The sequence below is a fragment of the Stigmatopora nigra genome, unplaced genomic scaffold, assembly GCF_051989575.1.
Source record: "Stigmatopora nigra isolate UIUO_SnigA unplaced genomic scaffold, RoL_Snig_1.1 HiC_scaffold_29, whole genome shotgun sequence".
In the NCBI taxonomy this organism is placed as follows: Eukaryota; Metazoa; Chordata; class Actinopteri; order Syngnathiformes; family Syngnathidae; genus Stigmatopora; species Stigmatopora nigra.
In genome coordinates, this window is record NW_027551608.1 from 1,373,632 (window position 1) to 1,393,248 (window position 19,617).

Here is a 19,617-nt window from a genome sequence, read left to right on the forward strand (position 1 = left end):
CGGATTCTGATAGACGAGTGATTGAATTTCTCCACTTTCTCTAAGTGTGTCAACTCAATCTTTTATCTTTTAAAGTTGAAAGGAGAGTTGCTGTATGTATGTATGTATGTAAAATGTAGGACGCCTTTCACGTCATTTACAAATGTCATTTTCGGAAGAATTTCCGCCAGCAAGTTTCCAGGTGCCCCCGTCGTTATGGGAAGATTCGGCGAGACATAATGCTCCTGGACGCGCTGTGACCGGACGTTTGGTCGCCGATCAAATGTACCTAAATATTAAACAGTACTTAGATAAAAAAAAACCCTCTCTCGTAGATATTAAACTCCCTATGATTATTATAATTTTGAGAGCTGGTTTCAACAGTAAACTTTGTCACCATTTGACCGGCGACCAAACGTCCAAGCACCGGCCGCGCGGACCCAATTTAGTTTTAAGTCAGGATGCCTTTCCACATCATTTACAAACGTCATTTGTGGAAGAATTTCTAACGGGATTCCCAGATGCACACACACTCGCGTTAATTCATAAATCCCATTTTATACGGATTATAGAATAATAAAGGATGATTTATGGATGGGTGAATGTTTTATGTTGACAATCTCGCGCTACTTTTTTCCAAACCATGCAACGTAGAGAGTTGACATTATGGTGGCCAGAAACTGCTATCAGATCCTAATAGACGAGTGATTGAATTTCTTTACCTCCTCTGTGTAAACTCAAGCTTTGAGCATTTGGAAGGATTATTGATGAGTATGACTGACCAGAAATGTTAACTTGTGGTAGTTTTAAGCATTACACTCTGCAGAGTCCATACCTTCTGCGGTTGGACATTTCATTTTGAAGTTAGTTGCATGAACTATGCAACAGCACCACGCGGCACGGACCGTTACGGGTCAACTACGCACAACTCCCATTGATGCCGTCCTCCACGAGGCCCAGCTCCCACCTCTATCCAACCGCCTAAGACTAGCCAGCCTGAAAAAGGCGGATGACTGGTCCCACCTTCCCCCCAACGATGACAGGAGAGTGTTCTTCGAAACACCCTGCCCTAAACGCCTTAAGAGGGGTGACTGGCGAACTATTTACCACCCCTACACTCACCAACCTCAACCTCATCCCGGCAGGCGCGGAGACAGTACACAACCCTAATTTCTCGTGGCCACCGCCCCTGCCTCCACCTATTCATTTTACACCCATACAGAAATCCTCATCCCCCACCCAACAGTTGGACGCAGCCACCAAAACTATTGTGGCACTAGATAAAACGGACTTATACATCTACACCGACGGCTCCACCCACAACGGTACGGAGAATGGAGGAGCAGGAGTAGCAGTCTTCCGAGGCGACGCCCTGATCCACTCCTGGCACGCACCAACGGGGTCCCTTAGCAGCTCTTACCAAGCCGAAAAGACTGCACTGAACGCAGCCATTGACTGGCTCGGGCAGAATGACAACTGGATCTCGGCCTCCGTCATTACGGATTGCAAGTCTCTCCTCCTAGCCCTCAATAACCTGAACAACCTAGACCCCCCCACCATTGCCCTAAACTCCAAATTTGCGGCCCTTCCACCATCCAAAAAGATCCAGCTAATCTGGGTCCCTGGTCACTGCAATCTCACAGGCAATGATATAGCAGATGAGCAGACGAAATTTGGTTCCACCCTCCCCCAACCAACGGCTCCGCTAGAACAACAAACACGCCTAGCTATTATTCACAGGAGCTGCAAACCCCCCTCACCACCACATCCCCGCGTCATCTCCCTCACATCCTCCCTTCCCAATCCGGAGGAAGAGTCCCAGCTATCCAAGAAAGACCTTCATGACCTTATTCGATTCCAGTCCGGCCACAATCCCTCCCTCCGAAAATGGCAACATCTGACGGGGAAGTGCGAAAACGATCGGTGCCGTCTCTGCGGTGAAGAAGAAGAATCGGCCGAGCATCTCTGGCTGCGGTGCCCAGCACTTCAGAATGCCCGTTACCACCGCCGGCTGGGACTCTCCTTTGGACAACTACGGAGCCTCCCACACGCAAGTCTAGCGCTTCTGAGGATTATCCTCAGGCGCCTTGGGTGACTCAACAACAACAACAACAGCACCACTATTTTGTGAGTTATTATTTTTGTCATATTTTCACTTTGGTTTAAAACGTTTAAACAAATATAAAACCCAAACATCTTTTGAAATTGACAGTCAGCTTTCCTGACTTTCGTAAAAGACATATTCCTGCATCTGGATAACTGCACATAATTGTATACACGTTTGGTGTGCTATGGGTGTCACGGAAATTTTCTCTTTCTGATACAACCCATTTTTCAAGAGATTTTTTTGTGCAACAACTGTCTTTTGAAGCACTTAAGTAAACATAGTTAATGTTTGAACAACATATGACCTTCATTGTATAATTTTCTGTACTGTACTCAGTGGAAATAGTTGTCTCCTTTGTTAGATTCGAGAGGCATTGGATCATCAATGGAACCTTCAGAGGGCGCCGTAGGGCACTCTCGAGATAGCTGCCAAATTTGGTGGCTCTGATCATGTCAGCATTATCAAATCAATCAAAAGCCCTTACAAGCACCCCGACATACGAGCATTTCGAGATACGAGTAAAATTTCGAGCAAATAATAAACTCTAGATGAAAGAAAAATTTCGAGGTATGAGAAAGCCAGGTGGCCAAAACGAGAGGTAGTTTATCATTGTAGCGCACTCTTTTTTGCTGCATCTCTTTTGTGTATAACAAATATCTACCAGCACAAATTTTAATGTAGTTTGTGTGTTATTTAACAATGACCATTTAAATGTTTTTTTAAGAATAAGCTGCCGATAGTTAGTTTTTTCCATTGACAATATCGCATATCAGCAATCCTTCATGAGAAAATATATCGCCCACTTAAATTATCTCTAGATATGACTAAAATTTCGAGCAAATATTCTCTAGTTACGAGAAAAATGTTGAGATACGACGAAGCCAGGTGGCCAAGACTTGAGGCTGTTTATCATTGTAGTCTTTTTTGCCACATCTCTTTCGTGTACATTGATTGATTGATTGATTGATTAGCCTCTCTGGTACTGAATTCTGGGGGTCAAGCTTCTTTTTGTTCTGTGTTGTGTTGTATGTCGTAGTGATAGAAAAAACGGTTACAAATGTTCTCTTAATCGTCTAGTTTTAAAAATTCTGCGACCAACTTTGGTCTTGTCCAGAGGTCTTGGATGGTTAAATTTGTGGGGTCATTTGTACAGGAAAAAAGATGTTCAGTATTGTGGGGGGAAAAGTTGCATTTTGGGCAGGCATCTTGTATTCCTGGATCGATCCTGGACAGGTAGCTGTTTAGTTTCCTGCTGTAGCCTGATCTGAGCCTGGCGAGCTCGGATCTCACCTTCCTGCTCAGCAGTTTTTCTTCTTGGTTTATTAGAGGTGGTAGGGCATTGAGGACTTTGTTGGGTTTTGCCTTGTTGAGGATGTTTTGAACTTCTTTGGTGTGAATGGATTTGACGCATTGTTTGTAGTCTTCTTTGGTAGGATTTGGCTTGTCGTATTCTTTTTCTATTTCCTTGCCATGCTGTGTGATGATGGTCTTTTTCATCTTTCTTGGTTTCTGGTTTGCTTGAAGAAGTCTGCGACCTGGATGGCCTTCAAGATGGCATGCCGCCAGGTACTGCTTTCCGATCATTTCACAGTGCTCCTTCAGAGGCATAACCGCGCACTCAGCATGCAGGTGGTCTATGGCTGACATAGAGAGACATCCGGATGCTATCCTGAGTGCTTGGTTTTGAATTGATTGAAGCCGGTTCCAGTGTGTGTCTTTAATTATTGGCGACCATACTGGGCTCGCATATTCAAGGACAGAACGGACGATAGATTTGTATGTTAGGAGTAGTGTTTCTTTTTCACAACCCCAGCTGGAGCCTGCTAGTGATTTAAGTAGGTTCAGCTTTTTCTTTGCCTTTGCAACTGTCTGCTTGATGTGCGGGCCAAAACAAAACCTAGTGTCAAATGTGACGCCAAGTAGTTTGGGCGTTTTTTCCAGTTTTACTGGTACCCCTTTGATGGTGATCTTGGGATGGAGGTTAGCTTCAGCAGTGGCTGGGGTAAACCAGGTCACTGTGGATTTCTCCGGGGACACAACCAGCTGTCGTTCTTCTAAAAAAATCTGCCAGCTTCTCCAAGAAGTTGTTGGCTTTGGCAGAGAGAGATTCGACGTTCGTACCTTTAACGAAGATTGAAATATCGTCCGCATATTGTATTAGAAAGACATCTTCAGGTATTGTAGGAAGGTTAGAGAGGTAGAAGTTGAATAGTATTGGTGAGGTAACCGCTCCTTGCGGCACCCCTGTCCTGACATTGTGCGAGCTGGATGTAGCATTCCTGAAATTTACTCTTGATTGTCTTCCTGACAGGTAGCAGTTGAGCCATCTCTTTATACAGCTCGGTAGGGTGGTCAAATTCAGGTCTTTGAGTAGCTTTTCATGAGAGACCATATCAAATGCCTTGCTAAGGTCGATTTGGACTAGCAGGGTACGGTTTGCCGGTTTATTCTCATTAAAGCCGCCTGCCACTGATTCTGTGAACTCGTGCAGAGCTGTGACAGTGGAGTGGTTTGACCTGAAGCCATGCTGGATGTCAGGGACTGGTAGATGTTCTGTGAGGGTTGGTAGAATAACTCGTTCTAGGATCTTTATGCTGGGACATAGAAGAGAGACGGGACGGTATGATGAGGATTCATTTGCAGGTTTACCAGGTTTGAGAAGAGGAATAATGATTGAGGACTTCCAGATTGCAGGAATCGAACTTGTTTTCAGGGACAGGTTAAAAATGTCGGTTAAATATTGTAGTCCTTTGTCGCCTAAATGTTTAAGGTGAAGAGTAGATATTTTGTCTGGGCCTAAGGCTTTCGAAGCCTTGGCTTTCTTTATTGCTTCCTTTGTCTGGCTTATAGTAATTGGTTCTATGTTGTTGTTGTTTTTCTTCAGGTCTTTTGTAACTCGTCTTGCTGTTCTTGTTGTCTTGTGGGGTATTACTGATGAATATTGTTTGTTGAATTTGTCCGCTATTTTCTTTGGAGTTGTTATGTATTTACCTTTAAATTTTATTGCTTCGTTGTTGCTTGCTTGTTTGCCGCCATTTAAATGTTTTATCAGTCGGAATAGTTTGGTTGTGTCCGATTTTTTGTCTTCAATTGTTTCTTTCCATTTCTCTCTCCTATGTTTGTTCATAATTGATTCTATCTCTCTATTTAGTTCTGTTATACGTTGGGAGTCCGGGTCAGTTTGTCTTAATTTGTCTCTTGTTTTTATCTTGTCTATTGCTTCTGTTGGTACCTCGGGTAGTATCGTTTTTATTCTTCCTGCTGGAATGGTTTTGTTGGCTATCTTATTTATAATTTTCCTAAAATGTTGTTCACCCCTGTAGACATCTGTTGGGGCTGGAAGTCTGGAGAATTTGTTTTCTGTTTCAGTCTGAAAGTCTTGCCAGTTAGCTTTACGAAAGTTGATGAAAATCCTATTTTCGCTGGTTGTTGGTCTGATGTCAGTTTCTATCTTGATTATGATGGGAAGGTGGTCGGAACCAAGGTTGGTTTTGACCTCCCAGGAGGTGTAGGACATCAGGGATAGGCTTGCTAAGGATATGTCTGGTGATGATGGTTGTCCGTTTGTTGGTAGTCTTGTTGGGTTGTCTTCGTTAATAGTTCCAAAATCTGCATTTCCTATTTCGTCAGCAATGTCTCTGCCTCTGTCATTACTTAGTTGTGAATGCCAGAGTGTGTCGTGAGCGTTCAGGTCTCCTAGGATTAGGGTATCTTTCATCTGGAGGAAAGGAAGGATAGATGCAGAGTAGCCTGTGCCGCAGCTGCTAGTGGGAGGGATGTACAGATTGATGATGTTGATGTTGTCGACCTTGATGCCCTGGCTTTCCAGGTGATTGTCCTTTGGCAGGTCATGTATTTGCTGGAAATGGATGGCCTTGTGGACAAGGAATGCCAGGCCTCCACCTTTGTCTTTTGCCCTGTCTTCTCTTATAAGGGTAAAATCGGCCGTATTTGGGTCCTTTTGGTTTGGCATTAGTTTTGTTTCCTGGAGGGTAGCAATTTTCACCTTTTGTTCATCCATCCAATGGATGATTTCTGAAATCTTGTTTTTTATTCCATTGCAGTTAAATTGTAGAATTTTCAAGTTAAATTTTCTTTGGTCTTGGTCTGAGGGTGTGGACTGGGGTGGTTGACTTGGTTGACTTGATTGGCTTGATTGGCTTGATTGGCTTGATTGGCTTGATTGGCTTGATTGGCTTGATTGGCTTGATTGGCTTGATTGGCTTGATTGGCTTGATTGGCTTGATTGGCTTGATTGGCTTGATTGGCTTGATTGGCTTGATTGGCTTGGAAGACTTTGGTTGTTCTTGTGACTAATACAGATCAGACAAGTAAAATTGACTGAGTATTCCTTTTCTGACTTGAGGTTGCTGCAGTTGTTCTTCTGACGCAGATGGCACCAGCCGAGGCAATTGCTGCATCTTACCGACTTAGTATGATTATAAACTCTTTTTTGACAAACAGGACAGACGTAGGTTAATGGTCCAGGGATTGGTCCAGGATTAGGATGGATTCCGGCTCTGATTAATAGTATACGGATCAAACAAGCTGGAGTATGTTGGTCCTCAGTTAGAGACACAAAAAAACACAGAAGGTAGAAGCTTGACCCCCTTCCTTGTAGGAGAGGGGGGGGTCTGGAGACTTTGCAGCTGCATGGCAGCTGGTAGTTGCACGCGAGGCAGGTGTTGAAGTTGTTGTAGTTCCTGCTCTCTTCTGACACGCTCTCCAATGGCAACCCTTTCGTGTACATATAACATATCTGGGCGGAGCGTTTAATTTTTTTCAGTGTTTTTTTTCCGTCACTCAGCGCAAATGCCGAAGCGATTGCTAATATAAGTAGTATATATTACTTCTCATTGGCTGCTCATAAGAAAATCAGGGGCACTGGGTTGAAACTCCCTTTTTATAATGTCTCTGCAAGCACTGGGCGGAGCGTTTTGAGGTTTTTTTTTTCACCGTAACCTCCTTTTGGCGGAGCGATCGCTATTTCAAGATTACTTGTTGGAAAGTGGTCGTGCGTTATCCTATTATGTGGATATTTGTGCACATCATTTTCGGAATATTTTGAAGGGAATACAAACTCAAAAAACCCTCGATATTGACTGTAAGTCAGTGTGGAGGCGGGTAAGACAGAGCCAACCCGACCGGCCAGGAGATTAAAAATGTAAAACAAAATTAGAAGTTTAGTGTAAGGTTGGATTAAATTTATTTTTGAGTGTCTGCATCATAATCCAAGTTCATTTAATTGTGTTCATGTTATATTACGATTCACCGGTGCCAAGTTTCCCCCGCTCGACCCCCCCAACCCCCCTCCCTCCCCTCTCTATGTCCCTTTCTCTCCCCTCCGCGAAATCTGTCTAATTTTAGTTCTATTAAACACATTTTAGTAATATTAAACCTCTAGTTAAGTGTCACTTTGTTAATTAATAGATGGCGAATTAGAATAAAACATTTTTTTCCAATCCAATATCCTGTTTTTGGTGTCGGAAGGGTTGGAACGAAATTAATTTGTTTTTAGTTTATTTTAATGGGAAACGTTTGTTCAAGTTACAAGAATATCAACATACGAGCTCAGTCCCGGAACAAATTAAGCTCGTATCTCGAGGTACCATTGTGTTGTCATCACACACAGCTGCGTATAATGAAATAGGTGGTGCTACTCCACAAAGTGTGTTTTCCCAGTTAAAAAAAAAAAAAAACATAAGTAATATATAAATATAAAAAGTCACATGCTGGCAAGGTAAATTCTAAAACATTGCACAATCCAACCTCCCTGACCCGTTGTTGCAAACTGAAGCTGAGAGACACTAGTACAGTAATACCCTGACATGCGAGTGCCCTGACATACGAGCAATTTGAGATACGAGTAAAATTCCGAGCAAATATTTACCTTGATATACGAGACAAATTTTGAGATACGAGCATTTGAGACAGCCAGCTGGCCTGGTTGAAAGTGGCTGCTTTATGATTTCACTGCTCTCTTTCTAGCTGCATCACTCTCCTGCAAAGGTCTCTATGAGCACTGGGTGGAGATTTGCCTTTTTCTGTTTTTGTTGCTTTAGTCAATGCAGAATTATAGGAAACACAATGGAGCCAAAGCAAGCCAGTGAAAGGAAGGGTAGTGCAAAGAAAAAGCGATGACTATCGATATTAAGTGCAAAACAATCAAAAAACATGTAGTGTCCGCGTAACTGAGCTGGCTCGCCAATATGTGGAGAAGCAGGATGTTCGCCGAAAGCTGCAGTGAATACATTAACCTATTTGCCTTGGTTATTTCCCAAGAAGGTTTAAATTTAGTGTAACCTAAGATTAGAACGTTTGTGTGTGTATGTATAGGAATCTAAGATGATTTAAGTTAAATTTTAAGTTTGTTACATTACGAGCGCTTCCAACAAGTGATTCCTGTAATATATTGATACTATAACGGTGGGCTTAACCATCGCCACCTGGTGGTCATCACGTATTACCGAGTGACCCGGATGTTGATGGGTTAAAAGGCTGTCTGTGAGTGTCAATAAACTAGCCTACGGCACGCATGCAAGTTGGCTCTGTCGTCTATACTGCAAAGTTATTAGTTATTATCTCTCTCCAACTGCGAACTTCCCATTGTATAAAACAATTCCTCATTATTAAACATCATAATCACTCGTTATTTGTTACTGTTAGATGGTGAATTACAACTAAAAAAATTAAAAAATAATTTCCATTGTGATATCCCATTTTTTTCTCCCAGAGGTTGGGAACCAATTCATTGATATTTAGTTAATTTCTATGGGAAACGTTGATTTGAGATACGAGTAAATCGACATGCGAGCTCCGTACCGGAACGCATTAAGCTCGTATCTCAAGGTACCACTGTATTTATCAGAGTATAAGAGGCAACATTTTCTCCCAAAAAAACTGAAGCAAAGTTATAAACGGATCCTGGGCAAACACTGCCTTCTGTTGTGAAAAAGTCCCCTCCGCAGCCCCTATGTATAATAGGAGACAGAACCTGTCTAAATATGCCAGATGGCGACAATCTACCTTCTTTTAAAGAAGCACGCCCTCTCCAAGTAGCCTAATTCTAAGAATGGAATTAATTGTTTGGTCAATCTGATGACGATCAATCAGTTTTCTATATTTTCTTACTCTACCACACCTGAATCAAATGATCAACTCATCAGCAAGCTGTCCATACACTGGATACCGATTCTGGTTATTTGAGTCACATGTGTTGGTGGAGGGATATAGAAAACAGACCCGATAGGAGCTCTCGAGGACAGGACCTGGCCACCCTGCTCTAGGGTGTAGTCAGCCTTTCGCCCGAAGACAGTTGGGTTTGTGTCCAGCAACCAGTTTGTATGGAAGATGAACGAACGGATTAAAAAATACAAAGGATTTCCCCCGAAAAAAATCTGCAATGTAGTGAAGCAGCGATAACTGAAGCGCTAAGTAGTGAGGTGTCTCTGTACTGGTGCAATCTGAGAAAACCGAGAAAAACAATGTATACCAATTTATAGTCAAAATTATGGGTACGTGTTATACTCGAAGAAATACAGTACCCACTTTAACTTGCTATGAATTAATGATAGTCTTCTCCAAAATGCAATCATTATGGTTGGAGACTTGAAACATGCTTCTTTACAGAATTTGTAGGAAATACAAATTATAAAAAAAGAAAAAGAAGAAAGAGTCCACTTTGTCCCGAGTATAAAGTGCATAGCTCACGGGAGCCCGCATTTCCGCTGAACATTTATCATATATCTTGTAATAAGAGCAGGTCACGTTTAACAGAAGTGCAGATGTCTGCAGTTACTCTCACATATTTCAGATACTACAAAAAGATAGCTTTCAAGCGTTCACCGTTATCAAAAATCAAATTCCCAAAACATTAAATATGTTGGTTTCAAATTATCTACCGTGTGCTCTTTGCAGGATGATGTCATTTTAAATCAAATCAATGCTTTGTTGAGCTCTAATAAACAAGAACAAATACGAGTTTTCACCTATTTCATATTTAACGCTAAATTTTCTTTTAATTGACATGTTATGAGTTGAATTTTTATTTTTAATGTAGTTTGTGTTATTTAAGAATGACCATTTATAGCATTTAAATGTTTTTTCAGAATTGATTGAAAATGGTTTGTTTTTTTCCATTGACAATAATGCATATCAGCAATCCATGAGAAAATATATTGCCCACAAAAATTTGGCACAAGTGTAATCAACCCCCCCCCCCCCAAAAAAAAACGTCATTTAAGAGAAAAAATGTGTTCCTACAAATTTTTATTGGATAAACAAGTAATGCAAACAACTTATCTGAAGAAAATACAAACCTTGCCAGATCCAAGCATTCGCAGGAGTTGACCTCTAAATATGGATGGGGGAACAGCAGGCACCATGGCAACCACCTCCATCAATTGCTGTAGAACTGCCGCTTGACACAGTGGCGTGAGAAGGAAAGAATTCTCCAGAGTTGTGGACAGCACTGAACGCAAATCCTTGCAGTCTCGTCCGGTCTGAAGGATAGGGACTGTGACCAAGTGAGCCTTTAAAAAGGAGGATAAAATGGCTGAGTCTTTATCTATTTGAACTGATCCCCTGTCTGCTTCCCAGTTGACAAATGTATTTTCCCCTAACAGAACTTTCATATCATCACCTAGTCCAGGATCCAAGGCAAGTAGATAAACACAATTTTTTAACACTGCAATATGTAGTCTTGCATAGGGCTGGTGAAGTCTTGAGATTTCTCTAGCCCAAAGCCCACCAATGAACTCAAGTATGTGAGAGAGAAGGGTAGGGTAACACATCTCCAACTCTTGAAGGCATTCACATGCTGTAGCTCTTAGGAGAAAATTGTCGTGATGAAGATCAGAGGTGTCCTGCAGTATCTGAATAAGCAAATTCAGACACTCCATATATATATATGTTTTGCTGCTCACACAGCAGGTACAGATGAGGACAGAAGTCAAGGTGATGAGGAGGCTACTGCGAAACTGAACAGATGTATTTGAACAGTGGGCGAAAACCGATAGGAGCTCCATGACTGTGTCCTCAGCAACTCGCACAGTGGGACACAAAAGAGTCGGTTGGTCACATAGTGAGGACAGCAAGTAGACCTGAGGTGGATAATAAATAATTGTTAGTAATCAATATGGCACATTATAACAAATATATAGAAAATTAATTAAGCTTTTTTTTCCAAACGGAAGCAATGGCTCCAGCATGAATTTGGTGGCAAAAGCAGCAATTTTTCACACGAGGGGTGATGCACCAAATATTTTGAAATGCAGATTTCTGCAGTTACTGTGATCCTTTGCCACTTGATGGCTTCGACTTTCACATCTTCCTTACATCACAGAATTTTTTTCCTGAAGTATTAAAATTAAAAAATCATAAAAATGTCAATCCATGCTGAAACTTGCATCAGTGGACAGACGAAAAATGACAAGTCAGGGCACCGCTTCTTCTTCGGCTGCGAAAAAGCTCTATGTATGCATTTGTATTGGATTGGATAACTTTATACACCCTGTATTTGGGAAATTTCATTACCACAGTAGCAAGAGGGTGAGAATGTAGATACAGAAAAGGCATTGTTACACATAGTTACAAGTTAGACAATACAGTCGCAAAGGCCGCAGAACAACAAAGCAAATAGAATAAAGTACTAAGCAAAGCATATGGGAAAGCATTAAGACATTTTTAAATGCATTTAAATAAGATAGAAAAGCAGCAAAAACTCAACACAGAGCATCTGCTACCAGAAGTTCTTTATTCAGCAGCAGATTGAAGAGGATATGGCGCCGTTCACTGGCAGTAGCTCTGTACACGTTTTTCATGTTTTACAGCCTTTTATCTTTTTTTAAATTACATTTTAATATTTCTTAATACATCCCTTTTTACTTAACTTTGTACTTTTTACTTTAATGCTTTTACAACTTTCCTTGTTCTGTTAGCCTGGCTTCTTTTGGCTGTTACTTTTTTGGAACCAGTCAGCCATGCCTACGCTGTCACACACATGGGACTAGCTGTTACAATATGCAGCAGAAGGAGCAACACCATGGTGGCGCCGGAGTTTCGGAGCTGGACAAAAGTGCCGGGAGAGGAGGCAACGCTTCTGACCAACCATTCCATGGTGGGATAAGATGGAAGAGCTGTCGGCGCTTACCAGTGACGGAGTCAAGGAGTTCTGCCCTGCTGCTGTTTTCTTCAGCTCCAGACTACTGAGGAACTGTGCGGATAAGCTTGGAAGAGCTACTCTGCATATTCTCTACCTCGGTCATAGTCTGCAGAAGTTCCCCTTCTCGTGAAAGACTTCCTGTGTGTGGTTGCAGTTTTTATCCAACTTTACAACATTTTTCTGAGTCTGTATTCGTTTTAGCTACGGCAACCAAAATGGCGCTGTGTAAGCCGGCAGTCGCGGTAGCTCGTCCACTATTGCTCGTTTTGTGTTTTTGCTGCTTTTATGTCTTAATGATTAGATGATTCAATTTACTTTGATTTGCTTTGTACTTTGTGCTTTTGCCTTGCTGTTCTGTCTAGTCACCCTCTTGCTCTTACCACAATGAAATTTCCCGGATACGGGATGAATAAAGTTATCCAATCCAATAGTCCAAGGTGGGAGAGTTAGTCAGCCACAATGGCAGATTTCAGGCAGGAGGGAATGATGGATTGTTGCAGGGAACATTTGAATTTTGAAAACACCAGACAGCTGGTCAGCATAGGCTTTGGGCACCTTCCCAAGTACTCCGTCGGGGCCAGCAGCCTTGCTGGTTTTCACACACCGCATTACCAGTCTCACTTCATCTTCCTGAAGCTTCAAGTACTGCTGCAGGGTGGTGGTGGGTGTTGAGACTGGGTCTGATTTGTCAGTCTCAAAGCGGGCAAAGAAACGGTTCAGTTCCTCAGCTAGTGACACATTAATGTCAATGTAATTGGTAATGTCGTATTTCCTGCCACATCTTCTTTGGGTTATTTCCTGTGAAGTGCTCCTCAATGAGATACAACCAATCGATAGCTGTTTGCTTTTTTATTCTCTTCAAAATATTCCAAAAATGATGCACAATAATGTCCTCATAATAGCATAACACACGACCACTTCCCAACATGCCCGGGGAGTTGTTCTCCTGTACTTTTACATCAAAAACTGTACGGACACTTTCACCGTAAATAAACATATCCGGGCTTTTCCTGAACAAAAACCCTGGAGGAGTAGTGAGACACAGGCACGCGGCAAATACTGTAACGCGGCAAATACTGTAACACAGCCTTCAGGTCAGTGGACAAGTTGCAATAAGGCGCTGCTACAGCAGACTTGAAGAGAGGACAGGACTCTAAACTTGCAGTAGCACGACACACAATAACTTCTCTGCAATAATTTTGGGGTGTAATATTTGTATTTTTTTTCGCCCAAAAATAAACCCCCGCAAAGCTCTGAATCTGCAGTGGCTGAACCGCGAAGTAGCAGGGGAACACTGTACACCATGTTCTTCAATACACCTAGTAGGACGGCGAGCACATTAATTTGGGGGTCGCCACAATTTCGGCTATATTTACAAAAGAAATCCTGAAGCTAGCTGTTGGCTTCAACAAAGCATTAAAAGATAGACTGCGAACTATATACGACTGAACACGACTGTACACATATAATATATATATATATACATATATATATACACATACATACATATACACACACACACCCACCCACCCATACACCCACCCACCCACACACGTACGTACACACGTACGTACGTACGTACACACGTACGTACGTACGTACGTACGTACGCACGCACGCACGCACGCACGCACGCACGCACGCACGCACGTACGTACGTACATACATACATACATACATACATACATACACACATACATATATACATATATATATATATGTGTGTGTGTGTGTGTGTGTGTGTGTGTGTGTGTGTGTGTGTGTGTGTGTGTGTGTGTGTGTGTGTGTGTGTGTGTGTGTGTGTGTAAAATACAGAAATAGCACTCGTTATTGACAATAAGAATAAAAATATGATGCGCCAAATAGTCGTGAAAATAAGGTGTTAGGCTGGTTGGAGACTAAATTGCCTCCAAGTATGTTGTCTGTCTCCTTGTGTCCTGTGGTTGGTTGGCCACAGTTTCAGGGTTCCCCTGTGTGGTGCATGTAGTTAGCTCCTGCAGACCTCGCGACACTTTCGAGGATAAACAGTTCGGAAAGTGAATGAAAGTTATATATTTTTCATGAAACTAAGTTTTTCTTTGATTAAATTTTATTCTCACAAAAACACATACCGTATGTGTTAATTAAGTTCATCCTACGCCAAGGGCTTATCGTAAAAAGCTGTCTTATTTTTTTCCTCCTTAACTATTGCTAATTCACATGGGGGAAACTTTGTTCATGTTTGTGCGTTCCGCCCGTACACTGTCAGGGGAACACACAATATGAGACTTCCTCTCCTGATTTCGCATGTGCTGTTGCAAGAGCATTGTTTAGTATAAAAAGGAAAATAGTGGTACCTTGAGATACGAGCTTAAGGCCTTCCGGGACTGATCTTATATGTCAATTTAGTCTTATCGTAAATCAACATTCCCATAGAAATGAACTAAAAACAAATTAATTTGTTCCAACCCTCCAAAAGAAACAACAACAAAAAACAGGGTATTGGAATGGAAAGACATTTGTTCTAATTCGCCATCTATTAACAGTAACAAATAACTAGTGGTTATGATATTTAATTGTACTATAATTAGGAATTATAATTAAATTTAGTCTAAGGTTAGATTAAACTTATTTTTGAATATCTGCATCGCAATCCAAATTCATTTAATTTTTGTTTATGTTATGTTACGAGTGCATTGCCGTACAAAGAGTCCCCCCTCGCTCCATTCCGCGGAATCTGTCTAATTTTAGTACTTAACTAGTGTTTTAATACTACTAAAATGTGTAATGTTACTTTGTTAAAAGATGGCGAATTAGAACAAATAAAAATGTTTTTCCAATCGAATATCCTATTTTGGGTTTTTTTGTTGTTGAACGAATTCATTAGTTTTTAGTTAATTTCTATGGGAAACGTTCGTTTAGTTATGAGAAAATCGACATACGAGGTCAGTCCCGGAGGGCATTAAGATCGTATCTCGAGGTACCAATGTACGGTATTCGCAAGGGAACAGACAATTTTCTTGTAATCTGACTCCATCATAAAAGCTCTCTTTTTTCCTCCATCCAAAGTGGGCATTAATTTGAATATTAGTGGTGGGTTTCAGTTACAAAGACACTCAATTTCTAGTGTGGCATAAAATATCCCGTTTTAGACTTTGCTCTGCCGACACCACAATGTATTTGTTAATCGGGCAGCTTTCTTTCATTTTAAAATACATTGGCCGAGTTATATACTAATATTTCTTTGACCAGTGTAGGGACAAAAATCAGGATTACTGTTCACACAGCCGTCAAAAGAGCTCACACAGTATGGTAATTAGTATTATTAACAAAGAGTATAGTGGTGGGGTACCGTGTTAATATTTTCGCATTCCGTTGTACTTAACAAGTAAACCAAAACATAAAATTAAGGTGAACGCTTTATCATAAAAATAATCAAACCTTAGTCGTGTCGGTAAATTTGTCATCTCGGAGTTCCCAGAGTAGCTCCGCAAGAAAATTCTCAGCCGATTTGGAAGAAATGAAGTGAGGGGGACTGCGAAAGAAGTCAGAAATTTTTGCCATCCAGTTTATCTCCATTAGCAATTACCGTGAGAAAATCAGAAACTACTTCTTGTTATTCTTCTTCTTTTTTTTTCTTTTTTTTTTCTTCCGCTCCCCCCTTCCCCTTCCCCTTCCCTTCTTTTTTCTTCTACTTTCCTCTTCTTTCCCCCTTCTTCTTCTTCTTCTTCTTCTTCTTCTTCTTCTTCTTCTTCTTCTTCTTCTTCTTCTTCTTCTTCTTCTTCTTCTTCTTCTTCTTCTTCTTCTTCTTCTTCTTCTTCTTTTTCTTCTTTTTCTTCTTCTTCTTCTTCTTCTTCTTCTTCTTCTTCTTCTTCTTCTTCTTCTTCTTCTTCTTCTTCTTCTTCTTCTTCTTCTTCTTCTCCTTCTCCTTCTCCTTCTCCTTCTCCTTCTCCTTCTCCTTCTCCTTCTTCTTCTTCTTCTTCTTCTTCTTCTTCTTCTTCTTCTTCTTCTTCTTCTTCTTCTTCTTCTTCTTCTTCTTCTTCTTCTTCTTCTTCTTCTTCTTCTTCTTCTGGGGTTTCACTTACAACTTAGCTGGGTAGTACCGCCACTAACTGGTATGGAGAGCAGATCGAACTAATTTAATTATTTTATCCTGGTCTGGCTCGCGGGGATTGAAGCTCTAAAATTGTCCCAAACGTTTGTGCCGTTATGGTTTTCGAGATATTGATGCTTATTTGAATTGTCGCGTGACGTCAACAGAGCTGGCAACCTCCGTCGACCCCATTTCAGGAGTACCTTTGTCTCCCGTGACGGTCCGTGCATTTTCTCATAGCGCCTTCAACGGGTAAAATCCATCTCCTAGCCACATTTATTGATTAAATACAAATACTGGAGCTTTTTATACATCAGAACCGGGCCTGGAGTATCATTTCCCCGGGAAAAAAGACGGTGATGAACATCGAAATGTCCATGCGGCAAAAAAGCACTAAAATTGGGTTAAATCCACTTCCTATCAGCATTTATTGATTAAATACAAATACTGGAGATTTTCAGACATTACAACCGGGCCAGGGGGATGATTAAAAAAACTGCGATGGACGTCAAAGGCGAAATGGCAAAAATTGCACCAAAATGGGGTAAAATCCACTTCCTAGCAGCATTTAGTGATTAAATACAAACACTGGAGCTTTTCAGATATCAGAACTTGGTCCACTAGTGAAATATTATTTAGGAATATAGCCATATTTTACTCACCAAAAATCCCTTTTAACTGTACACAATATCCATCCTCCTTTCTTTCTTCCTTCTTTTATAACGCCATCGAAGCTAATGCTGAAAGTTGAGCCTGTCCTGTCGTATTTCTGGCATAGTCCGTCTTGAAAATGGCTTTAAATCAACACAACAATATATTTGCTTGTGCAACTCGCTACATATACAGTTTGTTAGCTCTGGCTAACTCTATCCCTAGCAAATCATAGTTGGTGAAAGCGATGGCGTATCCCTGCGGCAAGGCAATGATGTATCTCTACGCCTGCGAGAAGGCAATAACGTATCCCTACGCCTGCGACAAGGCAAGGACGTATCGCTACGCCGGTGTCAAGGCATCAAGGCAATGTCGTATCCCTACGCCGGCAACAATCCATTGTGGTGTTGCCAACTCAAAATCTGATTGGTTAAAGCAACAGTATAATCGACGGTTGTTTAAGGCAGCGGAGACAGCAGAACTGATTGTGAAGGCCTTGAGGCAGATTTCTGATAATGGCTGAAATGTGATTGGTAAAATTTATTTGATCTCTTTTTGAGATACTAAAGATTTTTTAATAGGTCAATCGGAGTTCACCACCCCCGACAAAATGCCCAATTGGCTCCAAACTGGTCACAATTGTTTGTGCCGCAAAAAGTTATATATGGGCTTTTTTAGTTTTTGAGATATATACGATTATTTTATTGGGCTCCACATAGCATACATAGACCGGTTAGGAGAAATCCCCTGGCCGCCCAATTCGCTCTGAACTGGTCACAATTGTTTGTGCCTCAAAAAGTTTTATTTGAGCTTCTTTAGTTTTTCAGAATCTGGCAATTATTTCATTGGGCTCCACAAAGAATATGGAGATTGGTTAGGGGTAATCCCCTGGCCACCCAATTTGCTCCAAACTGGGAACAATTGTTTGTCCCGTTAAAGGTTATATTTGAACATCTTTAGTTTTTCACATATTGGCGATTATTTTATTGGGCTCTACAAAGCATATGGAGACTGCTTTATATTTTGTAGGAGGACGCTCTAGGGCCTTTGTCTCCCGGCTGGCCCGGAAACACCTTGGGATACTCCTGGAAGAGCTGGATGAAGTCTGCTGAGGGTGTAGAGCTGATCCACTGTTCCACTCTCCAGCACCCCATCCAAGGACTCCCAAAAGGCTGGGTACTCTGAACTGCTGTTTGGTACATACGCTCAAACAACAGTCAGGAAAGTGTTGGGTTTATTCTGTATTATTATTATACATATATGTGTAGTAAATCATTTCTTCGTTAAATCATTCTTCCTATTGTTCGAAAAATGCTCGGGTTGATAAACAGTCGTCTGGTCCTCTCACGAGGACAGCTTATCCAAGGATTGTTTTTCCGACATCTTACCCAGTCTGGGCTTGCAGATACGGATATCTGCCACTTCCATAACACTCGTATAGTGTGCATACCTCGTGACGCACTTGGGCTTCTTTATGTAATTGTTATATGATTGTTATGTCAAATGAAAGCGTGATTGTTTTAATCCAAATGAAGGTTGGTTTTAGTTTCCTGTTTTGTTATTGTTAAAATATCTTGATTGTTATTTTAGTTACAGATGTTGTTTTTGCTTACGCATGTTGAATTAATAAATAACCTTGTAATTGTTTTGATTTATGGCCTTAAAAGCCGTACGGGAATTACTGTTCGGGAGGATGCTTTGAAGACAAGGGGGAAGTCTTGTTGCTTTGATGTATCTTCCCTTAAGGTCCTTATCATGATGCAATCTATTTAATTAAATGTCAATAATTGAATAAGATGTCTGCCTGCAGTGATTGATAATTACGCCGGAAGGGTAATTATTTATGAATCTATCAGAAAGACGGAGGGATTATATAAAGGGACATCTGTTTTGAAAGCAAACATAAGGACGACATAAGGGATTACGGCATAAGAGAGTACGACTTACGTGCGACTACCTACGCATGGCAATTGTTGGCATGTTTCTTTTCGACCTTGTACTAACAACACCCACAACTGTCTAGAATGGAAGGCACCATGGGGTGGTACCACCTGAACCGCTATAATAAGATGTGTGCACCGGGATTGAAAATTAAGAAGGAACAGAACAGCACGGATAGCCCAAATGAGGAGCCTGATGTTAAAGATTCACCTCCTAGTAATGTGAACTGCATGCTGTGGGCACTGGTGACTCCGATACCAGTGACCCAGCCCACGGGCGCATTGAAGAGACCGTCCAATAAAGTCGATCTTGAGGTACATGCGCAACATAAAATCATAACACAAGCACTTATACCAGCACCAATAAAAGTGCTTGAGGATGCAGAACTGTGGACTACTAAAGTGCGCACAAGTCAAATGGGAAGTTTTGAGGACATTCGTATGGTTGCAGTTGTGATAACTGCACTAATATATAACTATTAATATATCCATAACAGCACAAGACGACGGAGCCAACTTACACACGTGCGTCGCTCTTTATTGCAACTCAGACAGACTCACAACATGTCAACATCCGGGTCACACTATTTTACACAATGGCCATTAGGTGGCGGTGGTTAAATACACTTGTATAACCTGATGCAACTAAAAGTTATAATATCAATATATTACAGCAGTGTCAGTGTTGGACCGGCGCATATGTGGA

The 19,617-nt window shown here is 41.3% G+C and overlaps 1 protein-coding gene and 1 long non-coding RNA gene across 5 annotated transcripts in view; one reads left to right on the top strand and one right to left on the bottom strand.

The window, feature by feature from the left end:
* ap5b1 (adaptor related protein complex 5 subunit beta 1) overlaps positions 1–17,260 on the bottom strand; it is a 32,941-nt gene extending 15,681 nt beyond the window's left edge. The window contains exons 1-3 of one of the 4 annotated variants that reach the window (XM_077711738.1): positions 15,669–15,933; positions 10,728–11,187; positions 10,405–10,617 (exon numbers count right to left, since the gene is read on the bottom strand). In XM_077711738.1, coding sequence (XP_077567864.1) covers positions 10,439–10,617; positions 10,728–11,187; positions 15,669–15,806 — 777 coding nt within the window. In that variant the 5' untranslated portion in view covers positions 15,807–15,933 and the 3' untranslated portion in view covers positions 10,405–10,438. Of the gene's footprint in view, positions 1–10,404; positions 11,188–15,668; positions 15,937–16,982 lie in introns of those variants that run through there. The other 3 variants (XM_077711736.1, XM_077711735.1, XM_077711737.1) reach the window with 3 other exon arrangements.
* On the top strand, positions 16,134–18,768 carry LOC144192916 (uncharacterized). Its single transcript, XR_013325492.1, has 2 exons — positions 16,134–17,504; positions 18,001–18,768. It is a non-coding gene; the product is annotated as an uncharacterized LOC144192916 (long non-coding RNA).
* Positions 18,769–19,617: the final 849 nt, after the last annotated feature.